The sequence below is a fragment of the Polistes canadensis genome, unplaced genomic scaffold (genome assembly GCF_001313835.1).
Source record: "Polistes canadensis isolate GaletaPanama2010 unplaced genomic scaffold, ASM131383v1 scaffold_110, whole genome shotgun sequence".
In the NCBI taxonomy this organism is placed as follows: domain Eukaryota; kingdom Metazoa; phylum Arthropoda; class Insecta; order Hymenoptera; family Vespidae; genus Polistes; species Polistes canadensis.
This window is the reverse complement of record NW_014569657.1, coordinates 375869-397835: the sequence shown is the minus strand read 5'-3', so window position 1 is coordinate 397835 and position 21967 is coordinate 375869. Positions and strand designations below refer to the sequence as shown.

The window sequence follows — 21967 nt, the reverse complement described above, 5'->3', positions numbered from 1 at the left end:
AAAGACAAAGAGAGATAGAAGTACATTGAAAAACGACACAGAGGATAAACACGCGATCATTTGCACGCAAAGCAAGAACTCGTCTGGAACTGGTTCGTTTCATCGAACTCTCCTACCGGATCTTTGTTCGACCGAATTTCATCTTCGAAGAATTTTTCGCTCGATTACGGTAAATAAATATATATATATATGTTAGCATTAATAATTGACACTATTTCGTATGCGATTTTAAATTCGATTGAATGTGATATAATCCGTCGATTATATTTAAAAAAAAAAAACTGTATAATTAAAATGAAAAACAAGCAAGACGAACAAACAAACAAATCAATAGTAATTGTATTAAACGTGAAATATTTGAATAAAGTTATCTCGTTAAAAAAAAATTTGGAAAAAAGTAATCCAATAATTTCGAACGAAATTTCCAATACTTGGATATAATATCGATAAGTCTAGATTTATTGTATACAATTGTTACAAAAGAATTTTGCTCGTTATAATGCCTGACTTTTCTCGACTAATTATAACAGTACGTCAATTAGTTATTTTTCGCTTTGATGCAATTTATTCGCCTCCACCCCCCCCCCCCGGGATAATCGAATTGTTCGAAAAATCGTTTTTTTATAATCGAATTATTTATTATAAATAAAATACATTGTATCCATTGTAACTTTCTTCACTTCAAAAACGTTTTCGTACGATATAATGATAAGTTTAGGTTGTTTGAAAAGTAGAAAATTGCAAGTTGCATTCAAGATATGATAAGTATTTACATTGAAAAAGATAGAATTCAATAAAATAACTAGGAATTTGACCATCGATCGGAAATCGATGCGAATTGAGAAAGTAAAAGCACGTGTCACGTACACCCCGACGAGTTCCCATGCGTTATTTGAAAACATGAGAAGAGAAGAGAAGAGAAGTGACTCAACGAATATCATTGTTAAATGAAATTCGAAATATTCGAAAAATTCCGATAAATATCTTTTAAACAAAGACGATGTTACCGTTCCTTTTTGGAGAGATGACACGCATGGAAAGCAAAGTAGTGTCTCTTTAATAATCGATACACCCTCGAATTCCAGGAATCGAAAGAAGAGGCTAAAAGAATAATTAAAAACTACAGGGGCAAAAATAACAGATACAATATAATTAAAAAGAATAATAATACAAAGGATATAATATAATATGTATCATATTATAACGTATGATAAATAATAACATAAAAAAAGATCAACGAATGTTAAATTTAATACCATTGCGATATTCATTATTATTAGCATTTATTAATAAAAAAAAAAAACAAATTTAACAATAAGTATTTATATTTATATTCTTACCTTGGTATCTCTGGACGTGTGATAGTAGTAAACAAAAGCGAACATCCAGGCGCATGACAGAAGGAGCACTATTTTCACGTTTCGCCGCATGTCCAAGGGTGGTTGTGTCTCTCTATCTTTTATTGTGTGATGTAAATGTGTGCGTATCTCTCTCTCTCTCTCTCTCCCTTCGAACGAATGCCCTTTTTCTATCACGATTCGATTTTTTTTCTCCGGTGATTGTTTCGAAGAGTCTTCCTTCTCTCTCTCTCTTTCTATCTGTCAGAAAATGTAAACTCAGGAGAAGACGCACACCCGCGGCCGAGTACGCGGCCCGTTACCAAGAAAAAACATGAAGAACGCGAACCCGCCGGCAGCCAAAGCCATACTGGCATACTGCTGTATATTCCCGTATATTGCCGTGTATTGCCGGCGCAGCGCGCATCACTGATGCCTCACCTCGACGCGCCGAGTACAAAACTTTCATTGTTTATCGCTATGCACCGCCACCATCGCAACTAACCACTCCCCCTACCGACAACCAATAGCGACACCATACAATGCGCTAAATTCGAATTTCCATCAAATTCAGACATTTTTTCGGATAAACTGACGAGTTCTTTGAGAAACTTTCATTTGTAAAAGCGTATATACGAATAGAAGTATATTATATGTACCTGTTAATGTGTTCATCGATATGCACATATGGGGTATCTATGGAATCAATATATATATATATATGTTTGCGTCGAGACCGGAAATCAGTCATTGCTAGTAATTCCTCAGCATTGTTATCAATGCGAAGCGCCTTCCGACGAAGTCGGAAATATGACTTTTTACAGAGTTTTTTCTAAGCATCGAACATAATGCTTTGATATATCCTATAGAATATTAAAGTGTACTTTAATTTAATATAAGTTTCATTAAAATCTATTTGCTAAAAGTATACAAAATATTTGCCGAAACTTTTCAAAGAAATGGCAAAGATGCACAATTTACAGCATTGCACTCTCTGACATTTCCTGAACTTTACATGCTAAATTTATAACTCGATATGATGTTCTACGTGTAGACGAAAGAGTCTACTTTAATTTAATATAAGTTTCATTAAAATCTATTCACTTTTAGCATAAAAAATATTTACCAAAACTTTTCAAAGAAATAGCAAAGTTATACAATTTATAGCATATATATATATAGTTATATATTATATATATGGTCATTTACATTTATCGATATATATGAAAGTATCCACATGAATATTGATATATATGCAAATATAGAATGCATAATTTAATGATTATAAGTTGGCTTGCTCTCGTTATATGATTAATATTATAATACTAAATCAATTTTTGAAATTCGTATAAAGATAATTTCAATCTCATTTCTATTTAGATATCTTTTGATTTATGTATTACAATTGACGCTTCCAAATGAATGTAATTCAATAATGGGAGGAGCTCGATAAATATCTTCTAAAACGCCCACTCGATTGGAACGAAGATGATAGTAATAGTTGTTTTCAATACCGTGCTTCAATCTGGCACAGTCTATCAAAAACGATTTTCAAGGAAGGATCTTCGAAAAACGGATAGACGAAATGTTCAAATAAATATTGGTCTGTTTTTTGTGTGTCTATTCGAACGAAATGGCTTCGATGGAAATATTGTTCAGCATATTGCTGTATTTGGGATTGACTTTTGCGTGGATGGATGAAAGGTAAATACTTTTTCTTTCGAATTTTTTAATTAAGAGATTTATTTTAGCGTACTCTTTATGATATTAATATTGTTTTTCTTTAGGCCAGTTCTCGAGGCACAAGATGGTAATTTGATAATATCCAGCGCAAAGGATAGAAATATTACTCTTAAAGTATTAGGTAGCGGTTATATCAACGTTAATGAAATTAATTTACTTCACGTCGCTTTGGCTGTGAGCTTTATATATTTTCTCTTAAAAAGCATAAAAGGACAGATATGAGATTTCAGATTAAAGATTTCCTTTTCTTCAGGCACAAAATGCGACACGTTTGTTTGAAAGATTGAGAGCTGGTTATCTCGTTCAAGTGGAGGATAATCTTGTAAGGCTAATCAATCTCGTTGAAGGTCCTACAGGTTTGCAAAGAAGGATTGCTATGTTGGAAGGTACTGGAGGGAACAGTTCGCGTTTACCGAGCAAGCAATGGGTAATTCGATCAACTATTATTTGCGAACTTAATTATACAATTATATTTGTTAGACAATTATTTTACATATTAATTATTTACACAGGATGACAATTTTACGAGAAATGGTATACGTCGTACTAATGAAAGAGTAAGTATAAAATTTCATTAAATAAACACGAAAGAGTAAAATAAAAAAGAAAGAAAAAACAATTGTTTTATGATTTGTTAATAAATGAAGTTACGAAGATTAGAAGAGACCGTGCAAAATATCGAGAAAAAGCTAAAAGAAAATGCTTGTCAAAGTAATCCTTGCGGAAATGGTGGTATTTGTCAAGATCTTTACGAAGGATACCAATGCCGATGCCTTCCTAGTTGGGAGGTAAAATGGTTTGCTACAAATAGATCTTACGAACTTTCAATCTAATTATTATATCGTAATTATGTAATATTGTTTAGGGACCTAATTGCATGACGGATGTAAATGAGTGTGCTAGATTTCTTGGCACAGATTTAGGATGTCAAAACGGAGCAACTTGTATTAATTTACCTGGATCTTATCGGTATGTAATATTAATTTACTTTCTTTTGATTACTATCATTTAAAAATTTCTCCTAATCGTTTAGATGTGATTGTCAAACTGGATGGTATGGATTACATTGTACAAAAAGAGTCGCCATTTGTAGCAGGCAAAATTCTGAAGAACTTTGTGGACACGGTGTATGTGTCCCGAAACCTGGGAACCTCCTTGGTTACACCTGTCTTTGCGATCAAGTATGTTAAAATATTATAAAATATTCTATTAATATTTATACTTTGATAAAACATTATTTGTGTCTTGAGGGATGGGAAACCGATGGTACGAATCCAGCTTGCACAAAGGACGTAGACGAATGTGCGGCGAAACATCCACCATGTTCCGTAAACCCACTTGTCATGTGTTTCAACGCACCTGGTACATTTTTCTGCGGCGCCTGTCCACGAGGTTATACCGGAAATGGTTATTATTGTACTGACATCGACGAATGTTTGGAAGATAATGGGGGATGCAGTAACGCACCACGAGTACAATGTATTAATACTATGGTAAGAATCAATTTATTATATAAATATAATAGATTCAATTATTATTTCAATCGAATGAATTATGAACTTAACGAATTCATCGTTAATTCAACAAAACTCTACACAAACTTAATTAATTTTAACCAAATCGCGAAGAGTTAATGAAACGAAATTATTTCGTAATAGAAATCCTTCGGAATCCCATTTAAACCGAAAGCTTAAATGGAAGAATGTAAAGTCAATTATCGTTACGCAGGGATCAAGGGTTTGCGGTCCGTGTCCTCCAGGATACCACGGCGATGGAGTTTCCTGTATCTATGTTGGTTCTTGTAGGATTAATAACGGTGGTTGTCACCCTTTAGCAGCCTGCATCGAAAATCCTGCGCTTACCAGCTCTTACGTGCAATGTCGGTGTCCAACAGGATACCAAGGTGACGGACTTGGTCCGAATGGGTGTCGGCCTGCAACTGAAATATCGAATAATTCATGTGCTAATCGTCCTTGCGTTCATGGCACGTGTATCTCAACTTACGAAGGATTTATCTGTAGATGTGATACTGGATACACAGGTATAATTGTCATTTTTATGCAATTCTGCAATCAGCATCTAATTGTTAGGTATTCGATATCGTAACGATTAAACATTTTATCTCAAAATAAATTACAAATAAATATAACATACAGGAACAACGTGCAATACTCAAATCGATCTCTGCGCACCTAATCCTTGCAAGAACAATGGAGTCTGCATTGTCTCCAATGGTGCAGTGACCTGCGATTGTCCTAACTCTTACACAGGCACCAGATGTGAAACGCAACGACAAACTTGCGGTGGTGTATCTCGAAATCCTGTCGGCCATTTAGAGTTTCCTATTGGTGGAACCACTTACCAACATGGACTTAGTTGTGCTTGGGTTTTAGTGACCAATTCTACTCAAGTATTGAATGTCACTTTTACGAGTTTTAACTTGGAAAATTCGGTCGATTGTAAATTTGACTTTCTTCAGGTAAAAAAGATATTAATGATCGAGATACTAGAGTAAATAGAAAATAATATTATTTATAATAACGAAATCTGTACATTTATTTTTAGATACACGATGGTAGAAATGCTGGTAGCCATATGATAGGCAGATTTTGTGGTAACACTCTACCCAATAAAAATGGAAACATCATTTCATCTCACAACTCATTGTATTTCTGGTTCCACTCGGACAGTAGCGTAGCACACGATGGATTCGTTTTACATTGGAATACGATCCAACCGATCTGTGGTAGATATTTTGAAGAGGATTATGGTACAATAACGTCACCTGGTTATCCGGGAAGATATCCTTCTAACAGAGATTGTTATTGGCATATATCGGTAAAAGAAGGAAAAAGAATACAATTGCATTTCGGACAATTGATGCTCGAAGAACACGCTACATGCGAATACGATTTTGTCCTAGTTTGTATCTATTTATTTCAAAATGAATTCTTTCCTAAATAGGATACTAATATTGTTTTTTATATTACAGATCACAACGAACAACGATGAAATTCTTGGTCGTTATTGTAATCATAGCAGACCAGGACCTTTAACTGCACCTGGTAATGAAGTTACTCTTTATTTCCATTCCGACAGTTCTGGTCAAGATGCTGGTTTCCAAATTCATTATTCAACAGTAGAAGGTGAGCGTTTAAATATATTATAGGCATAAAATATAAAATTGATGAGACATTTATATTTGAAATATAAATTTTATATTCAGGTATACCTGGTTGCGGTGGTGTTTTTACTTCGGATACTGGCTCGATACATTCTCCTGGTTCTTTGTCGTCTTATCGAGCAAACATGAATTGCGAATGGAAAATACAATTACCACCGAGTGAAAAAATGAAAATCACTTGGCAAAAATTCAATCTTGAAGATTCTACCAGCTGTCATTTTGATGCAGTCGAGGTAAATCCTTAGGATTAATATATCATAATAAATCAAGAAAATTAGGATTACAAAGAAGACAACTAAATGTTTCAGATTTACGATGGAGATAGTACGGATTCGCCATTGATCGGTAGATATTGCGGGGATAATATGCCACCGACTATTAAATCAAATTCTAACAATGTTATAATAGTTTTCACGAGTGATTGGTCATTCGAAATGGAAGGATTTGCCTTGACTTACGAAGTCTTATGTGGCGGTGAATTTACCGAATTAACGGGTGTCATTACATCTCCCTTGTACCCAAATACTTATCATGCCTCTAAAACTTGCATCTACGAAATTATTTTACCACCAGGCAAAGCCATCGTTCTAACTATTCTCGATCTGGACATAGAAGGAATGTCTACCGATTGTTATTTTGATTCTCTTCAAATTTTCGACGGTGATAACGAAAATTCCACTAATCTCGCCACTCTATGTGGCACCCTTATACCCTCCGAACCATTCTATTCCACCCACAATTTCATGTATCTCCAATTCACAAGCGATACTACCATCCATGGTCATGGTTTCAAAGCTAATTACACATCCATAGATCGCAGTAAGTTAAATCAATATTTATTAAGATTGTTACTACCGCGAATAAAAATGATGATACGGGGGGGAAAGAATTTTGATATGAACATATTTGTCTTAAGAATGCGGTGGATTCTACAGAAGTTCTACTGGAATAATTCAATCGCCGAATGAAGACGGTATGTACGAAAATAACGAAGAATGTACTTGGATTATTCAGGCACCTCCAGGATACTTGGTACAACTCACTTGGTTGTTATTCGAACTCGAATATCAAACACGTTGTAGAAATGATTATGTTAGCATTTATGAAAATATTTCTAAATCTCAAGATGGTCATATGGGAACGTTAGTCTGATTTTTATATATATATTATTCATTTATTATTGATTAATAGATAGAATGTGATTTATTATATCAAGTATTATTGAAACGATTGTTTTAGTTATTGTGGCAATAATAAACCACCCATTCTCACTACACGAGACAGAACGATGGTGATATATTTTGAAACCGACTCGAGTATTACACAAAACGGATTTATGGCTAACTATGTCTTTGTCGATGCTTCCAAATTTTGCGGTGGTTATTACTTACAACAAAGTGGTGTTATCCGATCTCCCAACTATCCAGGAAACTATCCGCGTTCAAGGGAATGCGTATGGGTACTCGAAGCACCCAATAGACATAAAGTTACCCTTAAATTCAATGATTTCGAACTGGAAGGTCATCATAACTGCATGTTCGATTATTTGGAAATAAGGTTAAATGCAATGACAAGAGTTTTCATTTATTTTTTTTTTTTCAACAATATCTTATCTTTTCATGAAATTAAAATAAACTATTAATATATTTTAGAAACGGTGGTTACGATAGTTCACCTTTGATTGGACGATACTGCGGTATAGAGACACCAAATCAAATAGTCAGTCAAACGAATAAGTTATTTCTCAAATTCGTATCTGACGATTCAAATACGGATACAGGTTTTAGCATTGATTGGGATAACACAGCGGAAGGTTAGTTCAAACATAAATATTTAAAAGAACAATACATTATTTTGTTAATATCATTTTACTTTGAAATTTTTTAGGATGCGGTGGAATATTAAAGTCTGCCAAAGGTGATATTGTATCACCGAATTATCCCCAACCATATGGGCATAATGCTGAATGTATTTGGAGAATCGTTGTTGCCGCAGGCAGTACAGTACAACTTATTGTAGTTGATTTCGATTTGGAACATCATACAAAATGCAGATACGATTTTGTTGAGATATCCGAAGGCACTACTCGTACACGAAATGTCCAACGATATTGTTCTGTTTATCCACAGATCATAAATACAACATCTAACATAGTGACCATTCGTTTCCGTAGCGATTTTACTATATCATCTCGTGGTTTTCACATACAATATGACACTAGTATGCATTACAAATTCAATATAAAACACTTTAATACTAATTTCATTATAAAGTTTAATTTGATAATCATAATTCATAATCAAATTTCTCATTATTTTCTCAGAATGTCACAACACGTTAAACGGTTTCCGAGGTGTCATAGAATCACCTAACTTCCCGAACGAATACGAAAACTCGAAAAATTGTAGTTGGATAATCAATGCACCGATCGGTAACAAAATAAACTTAACTTTCTCTCATTTCGATGTGGAAGGACCAATGAAAAACAATAGCTGCAATTACGATTATCTCGAGATTAAAGAGGGCATGAATAATTTGGCTAACAGCGAACTTGGCAAATTTTGTGGCTCGGCTAATCTTCCTCCGAAAATTCATTCGTCGCAAAATCAAATTTTTATCAATTTCTTTACCGACCTTTATGCAACCCACAATGGTTTTCGATTGGAATGGATGGTCGATGGTTGTGGTGGACACCTGACTAAACCTTCGGACACGTTTACCTCTCCCGGTTATCCTTTGGGATATAAGAGTAAACTCAGATGCGAATGGCTTATCGAAGTTGATTACACGCATAGTGTTGAACTAACGTTACTCGATGTAAGTCAAATATTAATAATTTGTAATGCTTACAAATTGTTTCAATCATTATTATAATCTTTTTCTTTTATTATATCAGGTAAACATCGAAAATCAAGTGACTTGTACTTTCAAATCATTAAAAATCTACGGTGGGGAAGATGAAAATGCACCGAAATTGGTCGAATTATGTTATTCCAATAAACCGGTCGTTTACACTAGTTCCGGTAACAAATTATTCATCACGTTCAACACGAATTCATTTTTCGTTCTTCGCGGATTTAAAGCTAGCTACAAAAGTATTCCTCTGCAATGTGGTGGAAGATTTACAGTTAATTCTGGTGTCATTCATACAACCAATTATCCTCTCAATTATCCCCATAATCAAAACTGCGAATGGTTATTACAAGTTGACAAAAATCACGTGGTAAACGTTACGTTTGAGGATTTCGATATAGAGGACAGCAGAAATTGTACCGACGATTATGTTAAGGTACGATTACGAAAAAAGTATCTCTACATGTAAAAAAATTCATTTTGTTTGAACATCTATCTATATTTTCTTGAAGATATTCGATGGACCAAGCAGAGACAGTTACTTGATGGGTACTCACTGTCGAAATCAGCTTCCTCCCTCATACGTATCGACAAGTAACGAAATGTTAATAGTTATGAGAAGTGATAGTATAATATCTGCAAAAGGATTCAAAGCCACGTATAAAACAGCATGTGGTGCTCGTATAATAATTAAGGATCAAGGATTCATCACAGGATCCAGCGACAATATGGAAACTTCTGTAGTAAACTGCACTTGGATACTAATAGCAGAAAATCCTGGTGAGTTGACACGTATACAAATAATAAGAACATATTCTTTAATTGTAAGTATGTTCGCGTACATAACCAAATGTATACATTCAATTTTACTTTTAGCCGATCACGTGACGTTAACATTCACCCACCTGCATATCAACCCGATGCGCCTAATAGGTATAGCTGATAACTATTTGATAGATCCAGGGTGTAAACTGGAATACGTGCAGGTAATCGAAGGGGAAGACATGGATGGGCCTGTTCTTGGAAAATGGTGTAATAACAAAATACCTCCTCCCATAACGAGTACCGGAAGTGCTCTAACTGTTCACCTATACACGTCAATAAAATTCCATAGCGATTTTTCCGCTACTTATAGCGTATTGAATTCTGGTAAGATAGAATAATAATTCAAATGTTTCGAACTCTTTGAAAACCACAATGAAAATTATTTTTATTTTTATAGCTTGCGGTGGAAATTATACATCTGAACACGGGACTATCGCATCACCGAATTATCCTAATTCATATCCCCTGAATTCCGAGTGCATATGGATTTTAAATACTTCACCAGGAAACAGAATAAGTATAACTTTCAACGTGTTTAATATCCAACAAAGCGATAATTGTGACCTGGATTATCTTGAAATTCGCGAAGAGAATGGAATCGGTAAACTATTAGGAGTTTTTTGTGGTGAAGAAATCGATCCGATCACATCCTCGAGTATACTTTGGATCAAATTCAAAAGCGATGCCGAAAGTGCAGCTCAAGGATTTCTAGCAGATTATAGTTTCTTACCAGGAAATGAACTTTATGGTCCAACCGGTAGAATTACCTCGCCGTTATATCCTCTATTTTATAAAAATGCAGGTACTTTTTGGTGGCGAATTACCGTCGAAGTCGGATATGTCATTCAATTCGAATTCAAAGAAGTATACATGCAGAACGTAATATCCTCGTGTTCTAGTTCATTGAAGGTAATTATCTTAAAAAAAAAAGTTTCATGACAATGATGTTAAAACGATACAATAATGAACGATTTTTATTCAGATCTACGATGGTTACAATGATGAAGCAACTATCTTATTGGAACATTGTTCTTACACGACTCCTGCATCATTGTACACTTCGAGTAACATTGCTTATATCGTCATGGAAGCTTTTTCCATTTTATCTGGTGATAAATTTGATCTTAATTGGCTACAAATACCAAAAGATGTAATCGAAGAACAGGAATTAAAAAAAATTAAATGTAAATCGATTAGATTTATCTAACTTATCTTACATAATATAATTAAATTTACGAAATTTCATATTTATAGTATCGAAGTGTACCGAAGAAGTGGCTTTGATGAGTAACACAAATAATAGTTATTCATTCTGGTCTCCTGGTTGGCCAAATGGTTACGAAGACAATCTTGAATGTACTTGGATTTTCACTTCACCTCCGGGAACTCATCTCGTTATTAGAATAAACATGATCAATTTAGAAGAAAGTACTGATTGCGTTTATGATTACGTAGCCATTTATTCAGGATATGCATTGACTTCGGAGGAGAATAGTGTCCTAGAACAAAAATTATGTCTTTCCAATGCCACTTGGAACACGATAAAAACGAAAAATGTTATGACGGTTAAATTTGTTTCGGATTCTTATTTAAACAAAACGGGCTTCTCTGCTCGAGTTTACAGAGGTGAATCAATTTTTATTTCATTCAAAATTCATCGTTTTACTTATGTAACTTTGAAAGATCATGACAAGCGAAATATTCCTGTTAATTATAATATGTTAAATTAATATTTCACATATATTGTTTAATAATAGAATGCGGTGGAGATTTATCGGGACCAAATGGTATTATCGAAATCAACAATAAAACTAACGTACGTGGAATAAGAAGTTGGCGTTTCTCTTGCGAATGGTTCGTCACAGTGAGGCCTGGAAAAACTATAGAAGTTAAAATTGATTATTTGTCTAAAATAGAAACTACTAATAATGCGTGCGATGTAAATTATCTTATGGTAAGGAGACGAGATTTAAATGAAAATAAAATATATATATATATATATATTTTAATATTGTCAAATTTACAGTTGAAAAATGGTGGAGATATTTCATCTCCCTTACTAGGAGATGGAAAATATTGTACAGAAATATCATCTACGTCTACTCAATTAGAAACTATTGGAAATAAACTTTACATTCGTGCTGTTGGTGTCGGTACAAATCTAATGTTTAAATTGCAATATAGGTAAACAAAAAAAATTAATCATTATTATTTTTATCTTGATAAATGATTATTGCAAAAAATTATTTACCAGTGAAAAGGGTATGAATTGCGGTGGCGAATACGTATTGTCTGCCGAAATCGAAGAACTAGAGATAAGTAGTCCGAATTATCCAAATATTCCACATCCCTATACCGAATGTGTTTGGAAAATCATGGCAACTGATGGTGAAAGAATTGCAATTCATTTCTTAGAAAGATTTGATTTGGCTTCTAGTATAAAGTAAGTTTTCTCTCTCGTTACAGTATAACAATTGTAATACAATACAATGATGATAATCTAACAACAACAAAATTGTTTAAATTATCTAGTTGCGAAAAGGAATATGTTGAAATAAGAGATGGTGGAATGGACAATTCATTATCGATGGGACGATTTTGTAGAGACATGGCACCAAGTACTATGACAACGAAAGGGAACATGATGTATATCAAATTTTATACCGACATACCTGAACCAAATAATGGTTTTAAAGCTCTTATTACAGTTGGAGGTAAATCTCGCGTTTAAACGTTTTTCCTAATATAATATATTTATGATAAAACAAACAAATATTCTATATAAATTAATTAATGTTACAGATGCATGTGGTGGTATTCTGAGAGGTACCCAAGGTTCTCTTAGTTCGCCAGGTTATCCTAACTCTTATCCTAAAAATCAAAACTGTGGATGGTGGATAATTGGTCCAGTAGATCACACTTTGAAGATTCAATTCCGTGATTTGCATCTTCCAACTCGTCGTAATTGTAAATCAGCTGATTACGTAGAAATAACCGAACAAGTTCCTGGCAATGAAACAGGTAAATTGATAATAACAATTAAATCATTTTCAAAATGAAATCAGTCATTTTCTTGATTGTTAAATTAAATCGTTATAGCATTCGAAACTATCGGAATATTTTGCGGTACTCAACTGCCAAACATCATCGAAACAACCTATAACGAGGCCTTCGTAACTTTATTTAGCGATAATCGTGATTATATCCCTTTCAGAGGCTTTAGTTTAAACTTTACATCCAGCCAACAGGGTAAGAAATATATATTTCTAAACAAACTTTTAAGTATTAATTAATAGCTAATCTATTTTTTTTCTGATCATTTATAGTTTGTGGTGGTGTACTTACTGCTTTAACCGGTATAATAAAAACACCTGGATATCCAAATTTAAGAACACGTTCCAGGTAAATAAAATCTACAAAATAAATAATATTCATACACACAATTAATTTTACAATATAAATTTATTATTATTTTTATAGATATTGCGATTGGAGAATTCGATTACCATTAGGCTTTCAAGTTGTAGTGGATATTTTAGATCTCGATTCCGTTGATAAATCATTTAGAGCGAGCTATTCGTTATCGGTAATTAAAACTTTCTGCCGTTACTTTCTTGTCGATAAGAAAACAACAAACAAAAATATAAGAATAATAATACGAAAAAATGAAAATTACTTTCTAGTTCTACAATGACTTCCGTATGAAATCAAGGATTAAAACCTTAATGAGTAATACAGATGTACCGCAAATTAGAAGTAGCGGTAACACAATGTTGATTGGTTATTGGGCTCCAGTTGGTTATAGAGGCTTTAAACTTCGATATTCGGCTGTTGCACCTGCGCGTACGTTTTAAATTCTGAAAAAAAAGAGAGAGGGAGAGAATGGGTTTTTTTTTTATTCTGTTTTAATAATTGAATCATTTTAGCTTGCGGTGGAATACTTACCAATTCTGGAGGTGAAATTAAAGCACCATCTGCTCCCTACAATACAACTTCATACTTATGCGAATGGATGATCAAACCACCGGATCTTATAATCAATTCTGCCAATGAAACAGGATTAACACTGACCCTAAAAGCTACTGGTTATATTGGCAAATGTTACACTTACAATTCTATTACTCTACTAGGTAAATGCGATAAGAAATGTCATGTTAATAAATTATTAATATTCTAATGTAAATATTTTTTGTTCAGGCATCGGTAAAATTTGTGGCAACTTAACAAAACCGAAATATCTTAGAAGTCCATTGATTGAGAATAAATTGACGGTAGTTATTCTATTTAAGAGATATTTCAAAATACTTCATCATAAAAAAAAAAAATAATTAAAATTGTCCATTCGATTAATTTAAAATATTTAACGAGTTTACATTAACAATTAACAGATATTAAATAGCAGTGCTACGTCTTCGAGACAAATGAATTTCAATCTAATGTATCAATGGACACCTTGTGGTGGTATTCTACGAGGCCCATCTCATACAATAACTCAACCAAAGAATTGGACTAATTCACATCCTATAAGTTGTGCCTGGCATGTCAAATATGCGGATAACGGTGAAATGATCAATCTTACCTTCACCAAACTCAATTTGGTTAAAAGATGCGAAACCGTCTACATTATAGTCAGGTATGTGTTACCTCCTCGTTGTATTGAATAAAATGCAAATATTTCCTGTTGTTATTTGAAAATAAATATTTTTAGAAATGGTGGACCAACTTCACCGGAAGTCGGTACTTTTTGTGGAGATATAAAACCATCAGATATCCTTAGCACTTCAAATGAATTATGGATTGAATATTACGCAGAAGAACCAGGATCAAGCGAATTCGAAATCAATCTACAATTAGCAAGTCACGGTTGTGGTGGTGCACTACGAGGATTCAGCAAAGAGATTGCTTCACCTAAGTAATGTTTTTCATTCTAACATTGATATATTTTTATCATAGAAAAGAAATATCTATAACATATTTATATTATTTGTTTTTTTTAGATTCCCAAAACAATATCCAAACAATGCGGAATGCACGTGGGAAATAATGGCGGAAAATGGTTTTCATATAGGTTTGATCTTCGTTGATCGATTCAATTTAGAGACCAGTAATAATTGCGATAAAGATTACGTACAGGTATGTTGAAGTGATCTCATCGAAATGTTAGGATAATATTTACAACTTCGAAATCGATTTAGTTCAGATTGGTATAGACACAAAGATAGGTTTCAAATAAGTTGATAAGTCAATAATGTCATAGGTATTAGATTGGAAACTAAAATATAATAATATTCATGGAAATTGGACCGAATTGGGTAAAGTTTGTGGAAGAAACATACCAAAGACATTCAATTCTACGAGTAATCGAATGAAAGTTATATTTCGTTCGAACGAAGCCATACAGGGAGATGGTTTTCGTGCACTTTGGAACGAAAATTGTGGTGGTGTTTTCAGAGTAACAGAAGAAAGAAAAATCATTTCGTCACCAGGATATCCGAAATATTATCGGCGTGATTTGAATTGCAATTATACTCTCATTGCTGATGACGACAAGGATATCATAGTCCAATTTCTTGATTTTGACCTCGAACAAAGTAAGTATATTTACGAATAATGCTTAAACTTATACTTATTATAAGTTTCATTTATTTGAAGCATCAAATCAAAGAGGTTGCCGTTTCGATAATTTGACGATCATCAGGGACGATGCAATATATTTCGATTCTGAGGAAAGTGTTTGGTGTGGTAATAATTCGCCAGGTTTGCAAAGATCAATTTCTCGGATGGAGATCATTTTCAAAACGGATTCATATATTCAAAGAAATGGATTCCAATTCGAGTATCAAACAAGTAGTAAGTTAAATTGTTAATCATCAAAACTTTGGACAGTTATATAAATGATTATTAATAAAATGAAATTTTGTCTACGTTAATAATAAAAATAGATTGTGGTGGAATAATAACCAAACCAACGGAAATAAAACCTTTGATGTATCAGGACAAATATTTTGGTCGTATGAATTGCACTTGGGTAATTAAAGCTCCAAAGGATAAAAGTGTGATAATTCGATTTGAGAAATTTGTTTTGGAATATAACAATGAGTAGGAACATTTTTTTTATTCATGTTTCCTTTTCTTTTTTTTTCATAAAACATATATGTCAAAAAATTCGTTTTGTTTAAGGTGCTACTTCGATTACGTAGCCGTTTATGAAAGCGATATAATCGATTCGGAAAAATTAATGGGAAAAGTTTGTGGCAATCTAACAAATAATTTACCCGTCTTCAAAACCGATTCTGATAACATGGTAGTAAATTTCATGTCTGATTATACGTCACATCATGAGGGTTTCGCTGGGAAGGTAATAATTCAATTATTAAAAACGAATCAATTTTAAACATTAATTAAACTTTCTTAACAATCAATTTTCAGATCATTTTCGGTAGTAGTCCTGCAGCTGGCTGCGGTGGTATTGTCAATTTAACCAGTATCACATCAATGAATTTTAGAACTCAAAAAGGTGCAACATACAACTCATTAGAAGATTGTCATTGGACAGTTTTTACTGGAGAAGGAAAAAATATTAAATTAACGATCACTAGTGTGGATATTAAAACCAATTCAAGAAACTATACTGTTTCTACACCATGTCCTGACGATTATTTAGAAGTAAGATACAATGAACTATTGTATAACATGCCAACATTGTTAACACATTTTCGATAATTAATTAATATTTTAAGGTTCACGATGGGGGAGGACAATTCACGGAATTATTGAACAAAATCTGTGGAACTTTACCACCTTCAGTAATATTGTCAAGTTCAAATAAATTATGGATAAGATTCTTTAGCGATGGTACCAATGAAGGGTCAGGAGTAATCGGAACTTTGGAAGCTGTAGACTGTAAGAAGTTTTTCGAATTTATCGAGTCGACCAAACGAAATAATGTTTTACGAATTGATTCAATTTTCCAGCACCCTGCGGATTGACCTATCGGATGGTTGAAAATAACAAAAATTATATAACATCTCCTGGATATCCCAATCCATATGGGCCTGGTATTCACTGTCGTTGGAAGCTAAAAAATGATAAAGAATATAATAATGTAATGCGAGTCAGATTATTGGAATTTAATATGACAAATTCGGAAAATTGCAATGAGGAGTATCTGGCAATCGTAGATTCCGAGGTAACATAATTAGATATTAATTATAATAAATTTCAATAAATAATCGAAATATCTTAATACAAATTACATTTTTTTTCTTACAGAGTCAAACGTATATCGATCATGGGTTCGGTGAGGAATTCATTTTTTCTGGCACGATTAAATATCCGATAGATGTCGAAACGGTATGATTAATCGATACTTATGTTTCATAAGAAAATATAATAAAAATAAGCATTTAACAATGAAACAAAAATTGAACCAACAAATTAACAATTAAAATTGAATATTCAATTGTATAGGGCACTACGTCTTATCAACATTTGACTAAAGATTTTGATCTGACGTTTAGAATTTATCGTAGAATTTATGAATCGATCTGACGTCTTCGATATTAATCTTAAAAAAATATGATATTGTTTACAGGGAAGCCGTTATCCCACTTCGCTATACAAATTTTGTGGCGAAGAAAAACCCTTCGATATTTACAGGTAAATCATTTTTATTTCTAACTTCTTCTACTTATCTTTCTATGACGCAAATGTTTCGATTGGATCAATTTGATCATGATCGATCATTTGAACAACAGTTTAATCTAAACAAATTAATCTTCGCGTTATAGTGAGAGCGATTCATTTAACATCTATTTTAAAACATCATCACAAGGAAAAGGTTTTAAACTAGAATACAGTTTATCTAATTGTGATCAAAATTACACGGCAAGTGAAACTCAAGGAAGAATCTTTCATCAAGGACTTATAAATTGTTGGATAACGATCACCACTTTGCCCAATCGTACAATCTCCTTATATTTCAATAATTTCAGACTATACGACGATGAAAAGTGTACGCATAATGCTCTACAGGTGAAAATAATTTTATCATGTATTTTTTGTTTTATTTACTACAACCATATGAATTCTAATAATCTTCTAATACTTTTATTTTGTAGATTCGAGAAGGAGATTTTAGCGGTAATGTTTTAGCAATACTTTGCGGTATGACTACTCCAAATCCAATTTTCAGTATTGGCAATAAGCTCAGTCTACGTTCTTGGGTACAAGAAGCTAATGCTTATGATGGTTATGATATTACTTATGTTACCACAGAAGCAGGTAATTACATTAGGTTGTCCCATAAGTTTTTTCTGCGACAAGTTTTTTCTGTAGACATGCAGGTTTCCTTTCTGAGAGATGTAAGAAGGCAATAAAGTAAAAGGGTTCATATATAATACAGTAAATCAATCTTAAACAACAAATATCCTCTAATGAAGTTGCATAAAAAAAAGGAAGGAACTTATGGGACAACCCAATAATACAAAAATTCATTCTAATAATATAAAAATGAATATATTCAAATTTTCCCTTTGACTTTTTTTTATCTCACAGGACGTGGTTGTGGTGGTACTATATTTAATTATGGGGGATCTTTCACTTCGCCAATGTACCCAGACATATATAGAAATAATACAGTGTGTACTTGGGATGTTAGTGTTCCTCGTGGTTTTAAAATCATTCTCAAATTTACATTCTTTGATATTGGAACCAAACAAACTTGCGAGCGTAACAACGTGAAAATTTATGATTACGTTAAAGACGGAGTAAATACGCTTAGAAATGTTTACTGTGGAGGGGTAAGTTTTTTCTTTTTTTCTGTCTCTTTGATTATCGGATAGTAGATAATAATATAAAGACTCTTTTTAAATTTAAAAATTATCTTTTTTTATTTATTTGATTATTATTTTTATAGGACGAACCAGCAAGATTCGAAACAGAAGGAAATAGAATTATCGTTGAATATACTTCGACAGTGAATAACATTGGTACTGGTTGGATAGCATTTTTCATGGCTCAATCCACTTGTAAGTATAAAATATTGTATATGAAATTTCAAAATTACATATGTATATGTCAATACAATGAAAATATAATTAAATTGATAATATTTCGTAGAAATCAGCTATATTTAAAATTTCATTACAGTTAATTATTAATTGTTTATTTTAAAAATTTATAACACCTGAAGACAGACAATGCTTTATACTTGGTCGATAATAATGATTATGATATTGTCGCTTGAATATATTACTCAATGTTAACAATAAAAAAAGAAATAGTCTTACTCACAGATGTCGTTATAAATTATAATTATCGACAAGACGTTGAAAATCTATCTATTATCAGGCATCGTATTTGCATAAATAATAAAAACAAAAAATATAAATGTAATAAATATTATCTTTTTCCTGTTTTATGTTACAGCACATCCAGTTGAGATAAATGAGCGGTAAGAAGTTATTCCGGACAAGTGTTAAGACTAGAAATTCGACGATGTAAATAGCAACTCAAGTAGATATAAAGCTTGAACTTGGTATATAACGCATTATGTAAATAGATTAAAATAAATATAAATATCATTAAGTATTTATCGTTTCCTTGAGTGTAATCAGGCACATTTGAATCTATTTCTAATGGATAACAATGAAACTGTTCGAGAAATCTTTCTTTATATCTTCAATTTTTCTCTAATCACAACACAAAAATCTACCATCAAAATTTTAAGCGTCTTTTGTTTCTTCATCAACGTCTTCTTCGTTTTGATTCCCTTCCCTCTCGTAACAATTATTCTCTTTATTAGCATTCATGTTTTCTTCGTAATCGATTTCGTTTTCCGATGACAACTCTAATTTTTCATTTTCTTCATCATTATCCTCATACTCATTCTCATTATCTTCCATTGATATTTCATTTCGATAATGAGATAATTTCTTTTTCCATTTTTTATCTGCCTTATTATCTACACTACGTTTCTTTTTCTTTTTCGTTATCTTACCTGTTTCTTCTTCTACATTATCTGAAACGTTTGATTCCTCTTCTACATTTTCTTCATTACAATTCTTACACTTGTTCTTTTTTAGACGATTTTTACGATCTGAATTTGATTTATTGTCGATCGTCAAATCGATTTCTTCAACAACATTCTTAGACTTGTGTTTTTTACGAAGTCTATTATTTTCAATAACAACATCGAAATCCGAATGATCTAATTTCTTATTATTTGAGACTAAGTTCTCCTTGATCTCATTAACATGTTTTAAATCCTTCTTTTGCCTTTTATTATGCTTTTTATTATTATTTGCTTGCCCATTAATACCTTTATTCTTGTACTTTTCCTTCTCGTGTCGCACTTTCTGGCCATTTGAATTTCGGCTTTCTAATTCTTCTCCTTGTTTCCTTTGCCTTTTATTATGCTTAGCCGTTTGATTCAACTTTCGAGATTTCCGTGACTTTTTCGATCCCTTTGATCCAACCGAATTACTTATTTCAGGATTTACCTCGATCGAAGGAGATGAACTGTTTTTCTTTTTTTTCGATTTATTTTGTTCCCGCAAGTGCTTTTCATCCTTTCCCGAAGTTTCTACCCTAAAACGATTTATCGCAAAATAAATTGTTGTCAAGAATTCTGTTAAGTTGTAAGAGAAATAAGATTCGAAAAGTTGTTTAACATATAACTTACTTCGACTCGGATTTAATTGTTTCTTTTTTATTTTTGTCTAAATCATGACCTCCATTTGTAATTTCATCCGTCTCAGACTTTGACTCCTTTCCAAATACTTCTGTAGTCAGTATACTGACTATCAAAAGAGTAGTTACCAAAACCCAAATTCTATAGAAAAATATAAACCAACTTAGCTTATACAATGTGAATACTACTACTACTACTACTAATAATAATAATAATAAAAAGATACACGTATATTTATATACAATTGATAAAATACGAAAACAAAATCACTTACCGCATTTTTCCAAATTTTCAAATATTACTTTCCCTTTTCAAAATCGATGTTAACGAATATAAATTGATTATAACAACTGGCTACGTCGTATTCTAGGTGCCCTTTATATCTTACGCTGTCTGCAGATATCTCGATAAATACATAAACGATGGCTCGTTCCTTTTCCCCACCCCCTTCTCATTCACCCACTCTTTTCTCTCTCTCTCTCTCTCTCTCTCTCTCTCTCTCTCTCTTTCTCTCTTTCTCTCTCCCTCTCTCTCTTATTTTAGCTGTTATCGTTCTGACGCTATCCGAGAAACAGATCAACGTAACGCAATATATATGAGAAATTAACGCGTTCGATGAAAAGAAGAGGGGAGAAAGTCCTCGAGAAAAGCATTCATAGTGCGAAGTTCAAACAAAAAAGAAAATCGATTTCCGATCGACCTTGAAATAAAAGGGTTCACATTTTGTTCTAGTAAATGTTTTTCTCTTTTTTTCGCATCCTTCGCAATTTATATTACTTTTATAGTAATTCTTCATTTTCTAAATTAAAAAATTCAATAGAAACTTATCCGATCGATTGATAATCATCAAGCGATACTAATCGTTTCTGACGTAAATCGATATTGACGCAATTCGATGACACTCGAAAAAAAAATTCAGAAGGAAAAAACATTATTTGTTCTGTTTTAAAATTCGAAAAATGTCTTTACTTATTAATTATTTTCTTCTGAACAAAATTCATCTTATCGATTTCATATTATCATTTCTTCTACCAGGTCATTCGCACCTTTAGTTCTTATCATTATATTCTTTTTTTTTTAAACGACCTCATTTAAAGTTTTCCATTGAAAATTTATAATGAACGGATAAAAGCATTTTCTTTTGCATTAACGTTCATTCACAAACTTGTTTGTAATAGTTCCTTATCAAGAGGATGCTAATAACGTTTATCTTTGAATTTTTCAACCCTCTTCTTCTCGACAATCTCTGCATTAGATTCTCGCAATTGAGAATGTGAAAGTACAAGGCCTAAAGATTTATTGTTTTTTCAATATTCTAAAAAGGCTATATAT

General features: G+C 32.6%; 3 protein-coding genes across 5 annotated transcripts in view; 1 reads left to right on the top strand and 2 right to left on the bottom strand.

The window, feature by feature from the left end:
- LOC106787683 (polypeptide N-acetylgalactosaminyltransferase 2) overlaps positions 1–1775 on the bottom strand; it is a 97010-nt gene extending 95235 nt beyond the window's left edge. The window contains exon 1 of one of the 3 annotated variants that reach the window (XM_014750251.1): positions 1341–1775. In XM_014750251.1, the coding sequence (XP_014605737.1) occupies positions 1341–1430 (90 nt within the window). In that variant the 5' untranslated portion in view covers positions 1431–1775. The remainder of the gene's footprint in view (positions 1–1340) is intronic. The other 2 variants (XM_014750252.1, XM_014750253.1) reach the window with 2 other exon arrangements.
- A 1195-nt stretch (positions 1776–2970) lies between these two features.
- On the top strand, positions 2971–19451 carry LOC106787681 (cubilin-like). Its single transcript, XM_014750249.1, has 53 exons — positions 2971–3041; positions 3125–3254; positions 3334–3507; positions 3593–3637; positions 3728–3868; positions 3946–4049; positions 4114–4261; positions 4331–4573; positions 4809–5121; positions 5237–5559; positions 5646–6002; positions 6073–6226; positions 6307–6497; positions 6573–7083; positions 7181–7406; positions 7504–7821; positions 7917–8077; positions 8152–8484; positions 8588–9081; positions 9161–9553; positions 9630–9897; positions 9994–10266; positions 10340–10851; positions 10925–11126; positions 11197–11568; positions 11700–11896; positions 11969–12126; positions 12197–12385; positions 12475–12656; positions 12745–12963; positions 13042–13191; positions 13269–13344; positions 13423–13528; positions 13626–13785; positions 13869–14072; positions 14140–14213; positions 14331–14575; positions 14651–14854; positions 14940–15075; positions 15200–15533; positions 15595–15792; positions 15885–16041; positions 16123–16300; positions 16372–16608; positions 16683–16845; positions 16917–17131; positions 17215–17295; positions 17537–17601; positions 17733–17976; positions 18063–18225; positions 18499–18743; positions 18860–18971; positions 19372–19451. The coding sequence occupies exons 1-53, from the start codon at positions 2971–2973 to the stop codon at positions 19398–19400; spliced, it is 11178 nt and encodes a 3725-aa protein (XP_014605735.1). The 3' UTR covers positions 19401–19451.
- LOC106787687 (myb-like protein X) lies at positions 19060–21946 on the bottom strand. Its single transcript, XM_014750259.1, has 3 exons — positions 20910–21946; positions 20627–20776; positions 19060–20532 (listed from the first exon to the last, which is right to left on the bottom strand). The coding sequence occupies exons 1-3, from the start codon at positions 20912–20914 to the stop codon at positions 19668–19670; spliced, it is 1020 nt and encodes a 339-aa protein (XP_014605745.1). The 5' UTR covers positions 20915–21946; the 3' UTR covers positions 19060–19667.
- Positions 21947–21967: the final 21 nt, after the last annotated feature.

Coding starts and splice junctions, on each gene's coding strand:
- LOC106787681 (XM_014750249.1), top strand. CDS start 2,971: ATGGCTTCGATGGAAATATTGTTCAGCATATTGCTGTATTTGGGATTG. Junction 8,078..8,151: donor TTGGGATAACACAGCGGAAG/GTTAGTTCAAAC, acceptor GAAATTTTTTAG/GATGCGGTGGAATATTAAAG. Junction 17,296..17,536: donor ATCCGATAGATGTCGAAACG/GTATGATTAATC, acceptor TATTGTTTACAG/GGAAGCCGTTATCCCACTTC.
- LOC106787687 (XM_014750259.1), bottom strand. Junction 20,533..20,626: donor ACAATTAAATCCGAGTCGAA/GTAAGTTATATG, acceptor AAATCGTTTTAG/GGTAGAAACTTCGGGAAAGG.